The sequence below is a fragment of the Takifugu flavidus genome, chromosome 12 (assembly GCF_003711565.1).
Source record: "Takifugu flavidus isolate HTHZ2018 chromosome 12, ASM371156v2, whole genome shotgun sequence".
Taxonomy (NCBI): domain Eukaryota; kingdom Metazoa; phylum Chordata; class Actinopteri; order Tetraodontiformes; family Tetraodontidae; genus Takifugu; species Takifugu flavidus.
In genome coordinates, this window is record NC_079531.1 from 12,264,347 (window position 1) to 12,276,655 (window position 12,309).

Genomic DNA, 12,309 nt, shown 5'->3' on the forward strand with positions numbered 1-12,309 from the left:
GAAATATCAATTTCAGTTAAGCAGATATCTGAAGAAAACCAACTCAGCCTCAGCTGAAATCCAATCACAGACTGGATGAAATCTGGCTCAGGCTCAACTGGAATCACACCAGACTGAACAGACAGGAGGATCAAAAGTGCAGTGGTGGCATCAAGTGATCAGGTCCTGTTCCAGCTCCATACCTGACATGACCTTTGGCTTCAACAGACCAAACAGATCAATTAAAAGATCCAAACAACAACTGCAGAACAGGAAGAACTGAAGGATTCTTCCTCCTGATCTGATGAGGAACAAACATGTGAGTGTGGGAAGGGAGAGATAGGAGAGCCTAACAGCAAACAAACGATTGTTGATAAGGAGGATTTATATTTCTTTATTTGGACATGGCTAAAAAAGCACACACATAAATTATTAATCTGCCTTAATGACAGTTGCTCAGGAAGACCGTTCAAAACCTCAAGGATCATTTTATCAACTGGAACTGAGCAGATTTTAAAATAATATGTCATAAATATCAGATATGAGTGGTGATTGAAGGTGGTCAGTGATGAGACTGCAGTCTTTCCCTGCTGCCTCGGTGGTCTCAGCTTTCAGAGTCCATCATGAAAGTCTCAAAGTTGGGCTCCAGCTCAGACACCAGTGCATCCACAAAGTCCTCCATGGTGGGTCGTCTCTGCAGCATACCTGTCAATGCACCAACACAGAGCTCACAGGTTCTGATCTCAGCTGATTTCTGGCAGAAAATGCATGAAAACTTTCACTTCAAAGTTCAAAAAAGCAGAATTTTCCCTGTTTTTTCTTTTTAGCTTCAACCTTTTCCTGCATCCACATTTGTCTACGGCAACAAACCTCCTCCATCATTCAGGCATGTTATCTTCAGGTGTCATAGTTAACCGGAAATGAGTCAGAGAAACAGACTAATGAAAGTAGTTGTGCAGTAAATATGAGTGTGAGCACCTACAGATGGACCCTGGGAACGTCTGTAGGTATTTGGAGAGTCTGTCTGCCACTTCATGCATGAGGACTCTCCCTTGCTCGCGCTACAGTTCAGCTGCACACCCGCTTTGAAGTCACTTCATTTCCCCTTGTGAGGCTGCCAATGTAAACACTCCCCCCCTTCCTGCATGGGTCACCTCCAAACACACACACACACACACACAGAAAAAAAAGCTTGTCTGCACAAGCACGCATGAATTGAGATGCAGTGTTTCACAAAGCAATCTATTCTGAACACCCACACTTACACACCAGTACCGCCTTCATTCTTGCACAGCAGGTAGAAAGTCAGTGCAGGTGTGGCCTGATTAAGATCAGCAGAGATCATCGTCTCCTCTTTCCACTGGTCACACCTCGCCCTTTGGCTAAAACATGATATAAGGATTCATAGCACACAGCAAACGCATGTCCCCAGGGGCCCGAGAGCAAAGAATCCACATGAAAGCAGCAACTTGCACCAAAAAGAAAAAAAAGATGTGAGTAATTAGAGCTATAGGATGTCCCAGCTGCGATGGATCTGATGCTTTAAAGTGGTTCAGGCAACGTTAGCTCATGTTGCCCAGCACGTGTTGCCTTTCTGCCAATGTTGCTTCTTAAAATCTGTTTTACTGTGGAAATCAGCCACAAAATCAAGAGTCAGGAGGACATTTAGAGTTGTTTAGGGTGTTGATTCACCTCAAAGATAATTCCATACAAGTGAAAATAGAACCTGATGAAAAGCAACAGATTTTTTAATACCGGCAGTGCTGCTAAGGAAGAGTGGACACAGGTGGACGAGGACGTGTGATCCTGACAAACAGCAACAGCCTCAGGTGCATCTGCTCACCCACAGACCAGAACATCAACAAAGAAATGCAGAGGCATGCAGAAATGTCCTCAACGTCACAACAACCCCACAACCCAGGATCTGATCTGAGATCAGAGGAGACAAAACAGAGCTCAACAGTTAAGAATCATCTGGATCAGGACTCCTGAACTGCACAGAATCAGGCAGCATCAGTCGATGGAGAAACCTAAGCAGCAGAATAATCATACTCTTTTAGGACACCACACCAGACAATTAGGGTCTCAACTGGGACCATGCTGGAATTAAGAGCTGCAACAAGGAGTTCCAGTTCACTGAAGGTTAGAGCTGACATGTTTATGATCACCTCTCTGTGGACCTGAAAAAGCCACCCCAAATAAGAGAAACTTCCCAGATCTTCACGATGATTTGAAATATTGCTAAATTTATTATATACCTAACAGCACCTATATGCACCTTTACAACTTAACATCTGTCTTTAACTCTTTACAACGTTGTTTAAGACAGTTTAAACAAAGTTTTTTACCCCCCTCCTTCCCCAAGTAAACAGAGTTTTTATCTCTCATGGGGCCGCATCAGCAGCCTGCACAGGATCATTTATTTGGTTAAAGGGTGGTTAGCGATGGTATCAGTATGGGACACTAACAGCCCGCAGGCTATCTGACAGCTCAGAGGCTGTGACTCCTGGTAAAGAGACGGATCCAGGAATCTTAATTTTAGGGAACTGTTGAGCAGTGGTCTGCAGAGACATGAAGCTGATTGTATCTACTGCATGACTTAAAGGAGCCCTGCCCTGACAGTTAAACTATCCTCTAAAGTCTGACCATTATCCAACTGGTGTGACTGGAGCAGTCCAGCCTTTCCTTCAAAGTGATGGAGCCATTAACAAGAGCGATCAGATGGAGTAGCTTTGCTCCAAAATGCTTTAAATGGCTTTTACAGGTCAATTTCTCACATGCAAGTAGTCAAGTAAAAACTGAAGTGTCAGCAGAGTTGTAATTTCCCTGAACTTGAAACAGAATATAGCCTCAGTCAATCAACATTTTCCTGTAAGAAAATGTCTCCCTGTTTGATCATCTTTGTTATTTTTTGCAAATAGCTAAACACTGAAAGCTAATTTTAGATACCTGTACTACATTTTCCGTCTCAGACCTAAAGGTTGCTCAACCTCTGCCACCGAGCCCCAGTATATCCATTTCCAGCGTTCACTGGTCTGGGCTATGGGAACAGTCTGGGCCATTAAAGTCTGGGCAAGCCCAGGTTGAGTCCAGTCACTTCATTACTTTTCACTCTCTCATTCTCTCCCTTATTCCTCATATTCTCACTTTTTCCCATCTCTCCAGCACTGGATTTAATGCTCGGATTTACATTTCAAGTCCTTTCCTGGGAATCACAGGGTAGCGGGCAGAGAGCCTCAGAGATATAACGACTGGCCTCCGATTGCTCCTTTGCCACCTCACCGAGGAGGAAAGAGGAGAAATGTTACACACCTTCATTTACAGGAGGCTTTGTTTTGAGGATTAGGTGTAATGGCTCCTTTTGTGTCCTCTTGAGGCCTCCAGTCTCTTTAGGCCTAAATTTTCTTTTGCACATTAAAGAAGCCCTTTGAAAATAAACGATTTTCCATCCGGAGTCAGGATTCAAGTTGGCTGCTGTGAACCTCTGAGCGATCACCGGAGGGAAGCTGAACGCTTCAACACATGCACTGATGTCATCAAATATACCCCAAGGCAGCTTTCATGATTCTCAGATAAATGATGGCAGTTGGATGAAGGCAGGTGTCCATGCATAAACACAGCATTCTGGGAAGGTTTTAGGAAACTAGTTTAAATCTTATAGAATGTTGCAGTTAGGTTGGGATGTGGAAACGCTTTTGACTTTCTAAACAGACTTGACTTTTGAAATTCTATGAAATTGTGCCTTGTTGTTCTTCAAAGGCTTCATTTCTGTGAGGCTGACACTCCGACAGTGACTGAAATATGAGCAAGAACCAGAGCCGGGGGGGACGACCCTGATAACTACCCTGCACACAGGACCTTGGCCTATAATTAGAGTAACATTCACTTCAAAGGAAGCTATTAAAGAAAATACTGTCAGTACTAAACTGTTAATAGGACAGTAGATTTAATAACAAGGACGTGATCCGTTGATGGCTGTAATTTCAGAGGATGACCCTCTTGGGGGAGCTGGGGGGGGATCAGAACTTTACCATCACTCCCATCTGTTACCTGATATCACAACTCTCTTTTCCATCCTCATCTGTTGTCCTGTCCAGACATGTCACAGTAAATCAGAGGGACAAGAACAAGTGATGAAAGAAATCATCTCATTCGTTCAGGCCGCCGCATTGCATAAATCCATCAGTTCACTCATCAAACAAATGGAGGAACCAGCTGCACAACAAAGGTTTGGATTCAGAGCTGAACGACAGTGAACTTTAGATGAGGCAGAAATGATCATTTTACAAGTGAAAATTCTGGAAATTACATCATCTGTACATAATGTGGCCTTTAAAAGAGGGGAGAGAGCTGCTGAAGCTCATCGCAACTTTAGATGCAGTAGTATGATTCTCTGTCGCACTCAGGTTTAAAGATGCTGAGATTCACGACCCGTCATCACCCATCAACCTGTCTGCTCAAATATAATGGGGGCAAGTGAATTATGTAAATAAGGTCAAGTCACTTTTAGGAACCAGACATTTAACACACTGATCCAACCAATACTACTTTTACGAGGGTTGTTGATGGCATTAAAACTGGGGGAAAAATCTTAAATCTGTTAACTAAAGCGGAGTCGTGTCGACTTCTGTCTGATGGCTGTGGAGTCCAGAGGTTAGCTGGGACCTCAGATATACTGGAGGAAAGCCAATTCACACTGGTTTGAGTTCAACTTGTGAAAAAACAAGTGGCTTCTTTAAATACTGACAGAAGAATCATTGAGAATTTGTGAGAGGAACTGTTAACAAAGTGTTTGAGTTACCTTCCACCATCAGCATGGGCTCCTTGGCTCCTCCGTGAGCCAGCATCTCCCGACGGTAGCGCTCGCCCATGTCCCTGACAAAGCCAAAGCAGAAGGGTGATGAGGTTACATCGTTCCCTTCCCTTCAAGTCCTGAACTCTGCTTCTAACCCTGAAACTCCTCATTTTACTGAATAGCTGACCATAACCGTGCTTGTGTGAGTGTGTACTGTATATGTGTGGGTTTGAGGAAGACACGGAGCGAGAGAATTAACCTGAGGAATAAATGCTTCAAATTTTTGAAGAGCAATTTCAGCCAGGAGACTGAAGCATGTCTTCTGTCCCCGAGGCTTCCATCATTTTAGTATTAGAATAAAAAGCCCTGGAGATGCACCTCAGGTCCTTGAAGGAATAAGCTTCAGTGTGTATTTAAATAACATTGATATGACCTAAAGGGGACATCCACCCCTCAGAAATTCTTGTGGACAGCTGGAGACATCATTGACCTGCACAACCACACATTCCACAGATGCACAGACATATTCTGTCCGACCACAAGAGGCTCTGCAGACTGCACCTTTCTTTAGGATCAGTGAGAATCAGGAATAAACCCCAATGAGGAAACAACTTTGATCTCCAAGACAGGAAGCGACAAAACTAAGCTGGTAATGAGCCCTGTGGCAGCTGTGTCACCTGTTCAACGGATCCTGAAGGAAGCACTGTTTCCACACCATGGAGGCCACAGCACGGGACAGGAGGTAGGAGTAGTACTTGGCCCCATAGCCAATAAGGTGGCTGAATCTCAGCTGCCACGCCTGCAGAGCAAAGGAGACAAGATGGAGTCACAAATACTGTACACATCAAGGTGAATTAGTGGAGACCAGATCAGGCAACCAGCCTGCAACAGTATACTGCTACCTAAGCAACCTCCCAACATACACACCCACATACAGAAAATAAAGGTTTCCGGTGTCACAATAGGGATGAAATGACTCTACCTTTCCTCCATCACACACAAACGACACAACACAACCTGCCAAATCCATCTTTTAATGACAAAACATGGAAATTCCAGAATGGTAGAAAGTCCCCTTCTCCTGCCCGGGGGGTGGGATGGGGGCTGTTTGGAATTCAGATGGCAAACTTTCATCTAGTTTCAAAATGCTGCTGTTCATTGATGTCAGTGATTGATGTCTTTTGAGGAGACTCATTAACGACCAGCTGGATTAAAGAGACCTTTCAGCCCCACATGAAAAAGAACACCTTTCTTCTTTGGCCATCTTGATTCCCCACATTAGAATGTGTGAAAGGTTTGATTTATATGCTGTCATTGCTACATTTAATAAAAGATTCATGGTAAAAAGGTAAAACAAATGTTGCCCACCTGCTGTGGAAACAGTGAAGCAGAAGATCTAGTCAATAACTAGACAGTTAATCAAAACTCTGCTGTAACTCTTTGACATGAAAGGGACAGTAAAGTGGATCAGAAAGAGGACAAACAACACTGTTCTACATGTTTCAACTTGTCCTCCTGCTGAAACTTTAATAGTAAAACAAGAGTGAGTGTGTGTGGAAGGTCCTTCTCAGTGGAGAGACTGCTAAAACAACAGGGACAAATGTGGCAGATTAAAGTCAACACAAGCAGCAGAAACTTTTTTTCTTTCCATCATTTGTATCCAAATATTATACGCAGCTCAGAGTGTTCCTCGGCGCTGGCGCTCACGTCTATAAACCACCTGTCAGTGTCAGTGACTGTTTATAATGAGGGACTGCAGACGGACTATTGGCCACCTTGCGTGGAAACTTTCACCCAAAGATCAGGAGAGATCTGCTTTCACTTCACTTTCACCAGGGTGCTGAACTTATCCTGGGTTCCTGCAGGGTTCACATGAGGAAAGTATGTGCACGTGGAGGAAAACCGCCTGGCAGAGGCTTCAGTTCCAAATACTGAGAAAGAATGAACTCATCTGCAAGTATGTAACACGAACCACAAACGTTGTTTGAAGCGAACGTGCACGCCTCAGTGAGTTCCTGATGTTAGCAGACATAAGTACAGCTAAATGATCCAGTTCTCCTCCTTCTCCTCCCTCCTTTCCACATAGCTGCAGGAGGGAGGAAAGAACTATTCTAATCAAGGGACAGAAAAGAAGAGTTTCAGATGTGCACCAGAGCCAAAGCCAAACCAGCAGAGAACGGGACAGCTGATCAGGCTGAGCACCTGAGGACGTACCGTGTTGGGAACATAAGGCAATCCGTAGAATTTCTGCTGCATCTCCTTCAGGACGTCTGTGGTGGAGCAGTTTTGGGGTTTGCCGTGGTAGAGTTGATCCAGAACAGCATAGAAAACCTGCCCACCAGAAAGGATTGGGAATTCAGCCAGATCTGAGCCTTATTAATTGTTGGGGACATCGGAGACGTGTGAGTGTGAGGACTGAATGTGAGGACGGTGGACGTACCTGCAGTTGAATGTCGGCTGCTCCACACACCTTCTTAGACTCAGAGAGGCGGGCCACCATGGTCTCAGGCAGAGGCTGAAATCACACACACACACACACCACACACACACACACACACACACACACACACACACATACACACACACACACACACAATGATCAGCTTCTGACTACAGAGATGTGGAAACATCTTCACTCCCATCTACCTGTCCAGTCTCGTAATGACGTGCAAACTGGCTGATGACTCTGTAGTCAGAGGCAAAGTACTCCATGAGGATGGACGGGACTTCCGCAAAATCAGTCGCACATCTGGTTCCTGTGGGAAGAATGAGGACAAGTTCACGGGGTTGTGACACAATCAGGATGTTTGCAGCTCACCAGTCACGTGCTGGTATCGTGTGCGTCCCAGCATGGAGTGCATCGCGTGTCCCATCTCGTGGAAGAGGTTTTCCATCATGCCGGGCGTGAGCAGGGTGGGGGTGCTCTTGGTGGGCTGGGGCAGACTCAGCATCAGCACCACAACAGGAAGTTGGTACTGACCCATGTCCTGGCACCAACGGCCCCCACGGATGGTGAAGTGGCAGTCCTGAGAGGAAGAGGAGGGGTGGAGTTGCAGAACCGGGTCAGAACGTCTGCGCAGACCAGAACCAAAAGTCCAGATGACGGCTTTGTGTGTTCACACCTGATGAGGTTTATCGGACCGATGGAAAAAGTCACAGTAGATGTACCCCAGCAGGCCTTCAGTCTCATGGACCACAGCCTAAAACAGATGGCCTAAAGCTTTACACAAACACGCCCACCAACAAGGACACTTCTTGGGAGTCTGACACTGACCAGTTTGCGGACGTCTTCGCTCCACACCTCTCCAACGCCAGGCTGTTCAGACATGAGCGACACACCATACAGCTGACAGAAGAGGTTGTTCAAACCCTCCATGCAAGCACCCAGAGACAGGTAGGGGCTGTAGAGACTGGGCTCTATGTTGTACCTGAGGAGAACCATCATAGAAATCACCCTTACACCTGAGGAGAACCATCACAGAACACACCCTTACACCTGAGGAGAACCATCACAGAACACACCCTTACACCTGAGGAGAACCATCACAGAACATACTCTTACTTACACCTGAGGAGAACCATCACTGAACACAGTTGTCTATATCAGTCAAGGGCCTCCAGCATCACATGTGTCGGTGGTGGTTCAAGATTTAAATAAAAACACCAAGATATTTAACCCGAGTGTGTGCGTGTCTGTGTGAGTGTGTATAAGGAGCTCTGTTGGAAACTACTTTAAATGCACAATCATAAGTAGTTCTTAAGGGTAAAAATATAAGAGAAGCCAACATGCACACACAAATGCACGCATGCACGCACCCCCCCCCACACACACACACAAAGACAGGCTGGTTAAATCCAAAGGACACACGAGGGGCCTCTGATGTTTGCCATAAAGATGAGCTTAAAGGCCTGTGGACGGTTTGGCCTGCCATGTTATTGGTCTCTGGTGCATGCTGGGATTGAACTGTTCGGCCTATTAAGGCGCAGATCTGGTTAACGTGCTGCTCAGTGGGGGCGATTACAGAGGACTTGAGTTCTTTAACTGAGGTAATGTCAGTAAAGGAGATCAGGGGACTTGAACCTACTCAGAAGTGAGCCCAATCACAGACTATTGTTTATGACTGAAGGACTTCTGCAAAGGTTCGTCCATTAAATGTATTTAGTGCTGCCCCCTGATGTCCTGGGGGAAAACTGACAATTAAAATAAAGATTTTAGGAGGTCAAAAAGCAGATGTGTTACTCCTTTAATGTATGACTCCCCTTTTAGATAATGACATCATCACTCCTGCGATGAATAATTTTAACTATCAAATTTCGTAATAAATCACTTTAATAGGCAGAAGAACTTTTTAGAAACAATAAAGCAGCAATGTTTCCTTAGATTCATCCTGCTTTTGTAAGAGACAACGGCAGGTAGTGGGCCTGGACCCCATAAAAAGACATTACACATCTGAAACCACCAGGACACCCCCCCAGCAGGTTGCTCACCTTTCAGCTCGCACAACACCACTGAGGAATGAATGGTCCCATGGCATGAGTTCCTGTAAGATAAAAGCAGGTGGGTAGAAATGAGCATCAATGCAGAGATTTAATAGTTTAATAATCAGGATAGTGTTATATTGGGGGGGTCCACTCACAGAGTTGCGAGGGTTGAGCTTTTTCTTCATGCCTCTCATCATGTCAAAGTCTTTAGCTGTTCTTTAAACACAGAAAGAGGAAAACAAGCATCAGCTGCCTGAGTAAATGCGCAGGAAGGTTTTGGTACCACTGGATGTGATCTGGCTTATGGACTGTACCTGTCAGACAGCTTGTCTGTTAACAGCTGAAGGAAGCTCATCACCGTCTCTGTAAAGTGGGAGAACATGTTGCTGCACACCTGAAACAGGCACTAGATGGATGGCTGATTGATTTAAAGGGAGGATGATCTGAAAATCAGAACGTCCAAACCTGCTGATACTAAGCAGGGCACATTCACCTGGTGTCTTGGCCATCGTTCCCTTCAGGGCTCTGTGTCCGTACGACTCGTAGCCCACCAGTTTGGCTAGTTTGTACCTGCATTTCAGTAGCTCTTCCAGACACTCAAACATGTCAGCGTTTGGGTAAAGGTACACCCTGTAAGCTATTTCTCGCACCTAAATGAGAAATAAAATCTTTGATTCCAACATATATTTAAATGAAACATGTGTTGTTTTAATGTTCTAATTTCTTATCACTATTATACATTTAGCAGAAATTAGGAATGTCTTAAGGGGACTCTTCAGGAGAATTTCCTTTCATCATGCGTGACAAAGGCGCCACCCACTGGAAAAATGTCAATACTGCTCGGTGAGAAATGGAGCTCTTACCAAATCATCCGGGGAATCTGCATGAAGCCCTCCGACTTGGATGAAGCTTCCTTCATTTGCAAAGTGAAAATGCAGATGTTGAGGAACCACTGATGTGGCGATTCTGTTGGGCATGTGGGAGCCAACCAGAAACTCGTTGTTTAAGTCCAGCAGCTTGACGTGCAGAGCAACAGCCTCTTTCCTCTGTGGGTAGGAAAAGCTATTATTGGCGGTTCCTCTGCTCATCTGTTGGAGTTCTCTGCTGCTGAAGATCTCACCCGTTTGTCATCCAAATGGATTCCACTGATTTCAAAGTCGAACATAAACAGCTCGGCGACACGTCTAAACAAAAGCGCATTAAAAAAAGTACAGTTGCTGATACATGCATGTAAAATAAACAGGAAATTAAACTGAACAGTGTTTCTATGATATTGGAAAAAACATCAGTAAGACAGATATCTTGTTGACCTTGTGTCAGCGTCCAGGTCAGTCGCCATGTCTGCATTGTCCAGCAGTTTCCTTAGGCTCTGGCAGAGCTCGACATTAGTGTTTAGCCTGAAAGTAAAGTAAGAGTGAATGATTTGGTAAGTAGCAGTTTGAAAATATTGCTGCTGGAACTGTTAAGAGAATCAGACCTTTCTGATCTCAGGACTTCAATTTTCACTGCAAACCCACGATATAGGAAATGCTTACTTTTCCACAACAGTGCCGATCTCGATGCAGGTCTTTTCTGCAGCTTTACGATACTCCGGGTCTGGATGGGCCACTTTTACAAAGTCTGCCTGTTAACATAAATAGAGGAAAAAAGACAGATTCAGAATATATCAAATACTGCCACTAACGTCACACCTGCCCCCCATCACAGCTACACTAAAGTCATCAGGCTTAAGAACTAATACAGGCGTCTGAGGGCCAAAACTGGCTGCCACATATAAACACCAAGAAGATTCCAGTTCATCTTATTGACAATCAAAACGTGGTGACTTTTTATTCAAGGGCCAATCAAAGTTCGATTTTTATAACAATTCAGACATAGACATCGTGAAGCTTGTCAGATGGAAATGGTAGGCTCAAATCCTGTATTTGTGAGATTAAATCAGTAAAATCTCAGTTGTGGGTGCTGAACTCACCAGATCAGCTACTTTGCAGAGCCCATCTGACAATTGGTCAAAAGCCTCCACAGTTTGGACCCCTGGAGGGCCACAACAAGCCTTCTCCAACAGACATTCTGTCTTCTTCAGAGCTTTCTTTGTGGCCACCTCAAACCCCTCTGGACAGCTCAGTTCTGGAACCCCAAATAAGCCCTGGACACCGAACAGATACCTTCAGTAGGTTTTTATCAGATGAAACTTGGTGGAGATGATGAAGAAAAAGTAAACAAACCCCGTTTTTCTCCAACAGATTCAACCTCCTCTGAGCTTTGGTATTAAATGCCGCTCCAACAGGAGACCATGTGGTGACATTTCTGCCGAAACGCATCCAGAATCTTCTTTGCTTCAACAGGTGAACGAACCGACCGGCCGCAGGCATTTTAATCAGCTAAATGTGAAAATCTTTAACGATACTAAATGTGGAGTTTTTCGTGTTTACTACGTCCAACAGCGGACATTTCCTTCATGCTTTTATTTTTGTGTCAACATTACACCGTCTATACAATCTAGAAATAACTGGAGGCGATTTTAATTTATCTTTAAAGAAGGTAAAACGTATTTCTATGGGAAGATTACCTGTGAAATGCTCACATGTTAGCGCACCGAGTATGTAAACTAAACAAATACTATAGCGGCCGGCACTTTCGCGATACCTAATGTAGATCTAAACAATCATTCAGAAACGTTAAACAAGATTTAACGCCGAAAAATAAAACTTATTTTACTGGAAATAGGAGAAACGTTGCGGTAGCTCTAACCTTGAAAAAAAGTCTGTCGAAAGTGCGAATAGCGGAAAACTGACGTCACAAAGTCGTCAAACGAGGCGACGGAAGCTATTTGGTATCAATAAAAGCCTCTTCACAATAAACGCATATTCCAGAAAAGGAAATGTTACGTTCCTACCTGTAGAAAACGACTTCAAAGTGCTTTTCAGCCAATTACTCTGCACTGTGTCATACTTTCAGCTGTAATGTCAGTGAGGATAATGGACTGGGTGATAGAAGATGCTGTCTGAATAGATCTTTTGTTCAATGCCTTTCTGGCAGCAAAGATGAAACAA

General features: G+C 44.5%; 1 protein-coding gene across 1 annotated transcript; it reads right to left on the minus strand.

Annotated features, from left to right (window-relative positions):
* Positions 1–357: 357 nt before the first annotated feature.
* On the minus strand, positions 358–12,050 carry LOC130534696 (mitochondrial intermediate peptidase-like). Its single transcript, XM_057049115.1, has 19 exons — positions 11,482–12,050; positions 11,229–11,402; positions 10,792–10,880; positions 10,567–10,653; positions 10,377–10,440; positions 10,120–10,302; positions 9,750–9,906; positions 9,571–9,619; positions 9,412–9,472; positions 9,263–9,315; positions 8,049–8,202; positions 7,897–7,974; positions 7,593–7,800; positions 7,421–7,530; positions 7,215–7,289; positions 6,989–7,105; positions 5,452–5,573; positions 4,781–4,854; positions 358–684 (listed from the first exon to the last, which is right to left on the minus strand). The coding sequence occupies exons 1-19, from the start codon at positions 11,626–11,628 to the stop codon at positions 584–586; spliced, it is 2,103 nt and encodes a 700-aa protein (XP_056905095.1). The 5' UTR covers positions 11,629–12,050; the 3' UTR covers positions 358–583.
* Between the last annotated feature and the right edge of the window lie 259 nt (positions 12,051–12,309).

What these genes read in the sequence shown, in the direction of transcription:
- LOC130534696 (XM_057049115.1), bottom strand. Translation starts at nt 11,628, where the DNA reads ATGCCTGCGGCCGGTCGGTTCGTTCACCTGTTGAAGCAAAGAAGATTC. An exon ending in GGTCCGATAAACCTCATCAG is followed by an intron (nt 7,801 to 7,896) that starts GTGTGAACACAC and finishes TCTTCCTCTCAG; the next exon opens with GACTGCCACTTCACCATCCG. An exon ending in GCCCATGCTGATGGTGGAAG is followed by an intron (nt 685 to 4,780) that starts GTAACTCAAACA and finishes GTGCATTGACAG; the next exon opens with GTATGCTGCAGAGACGACCC.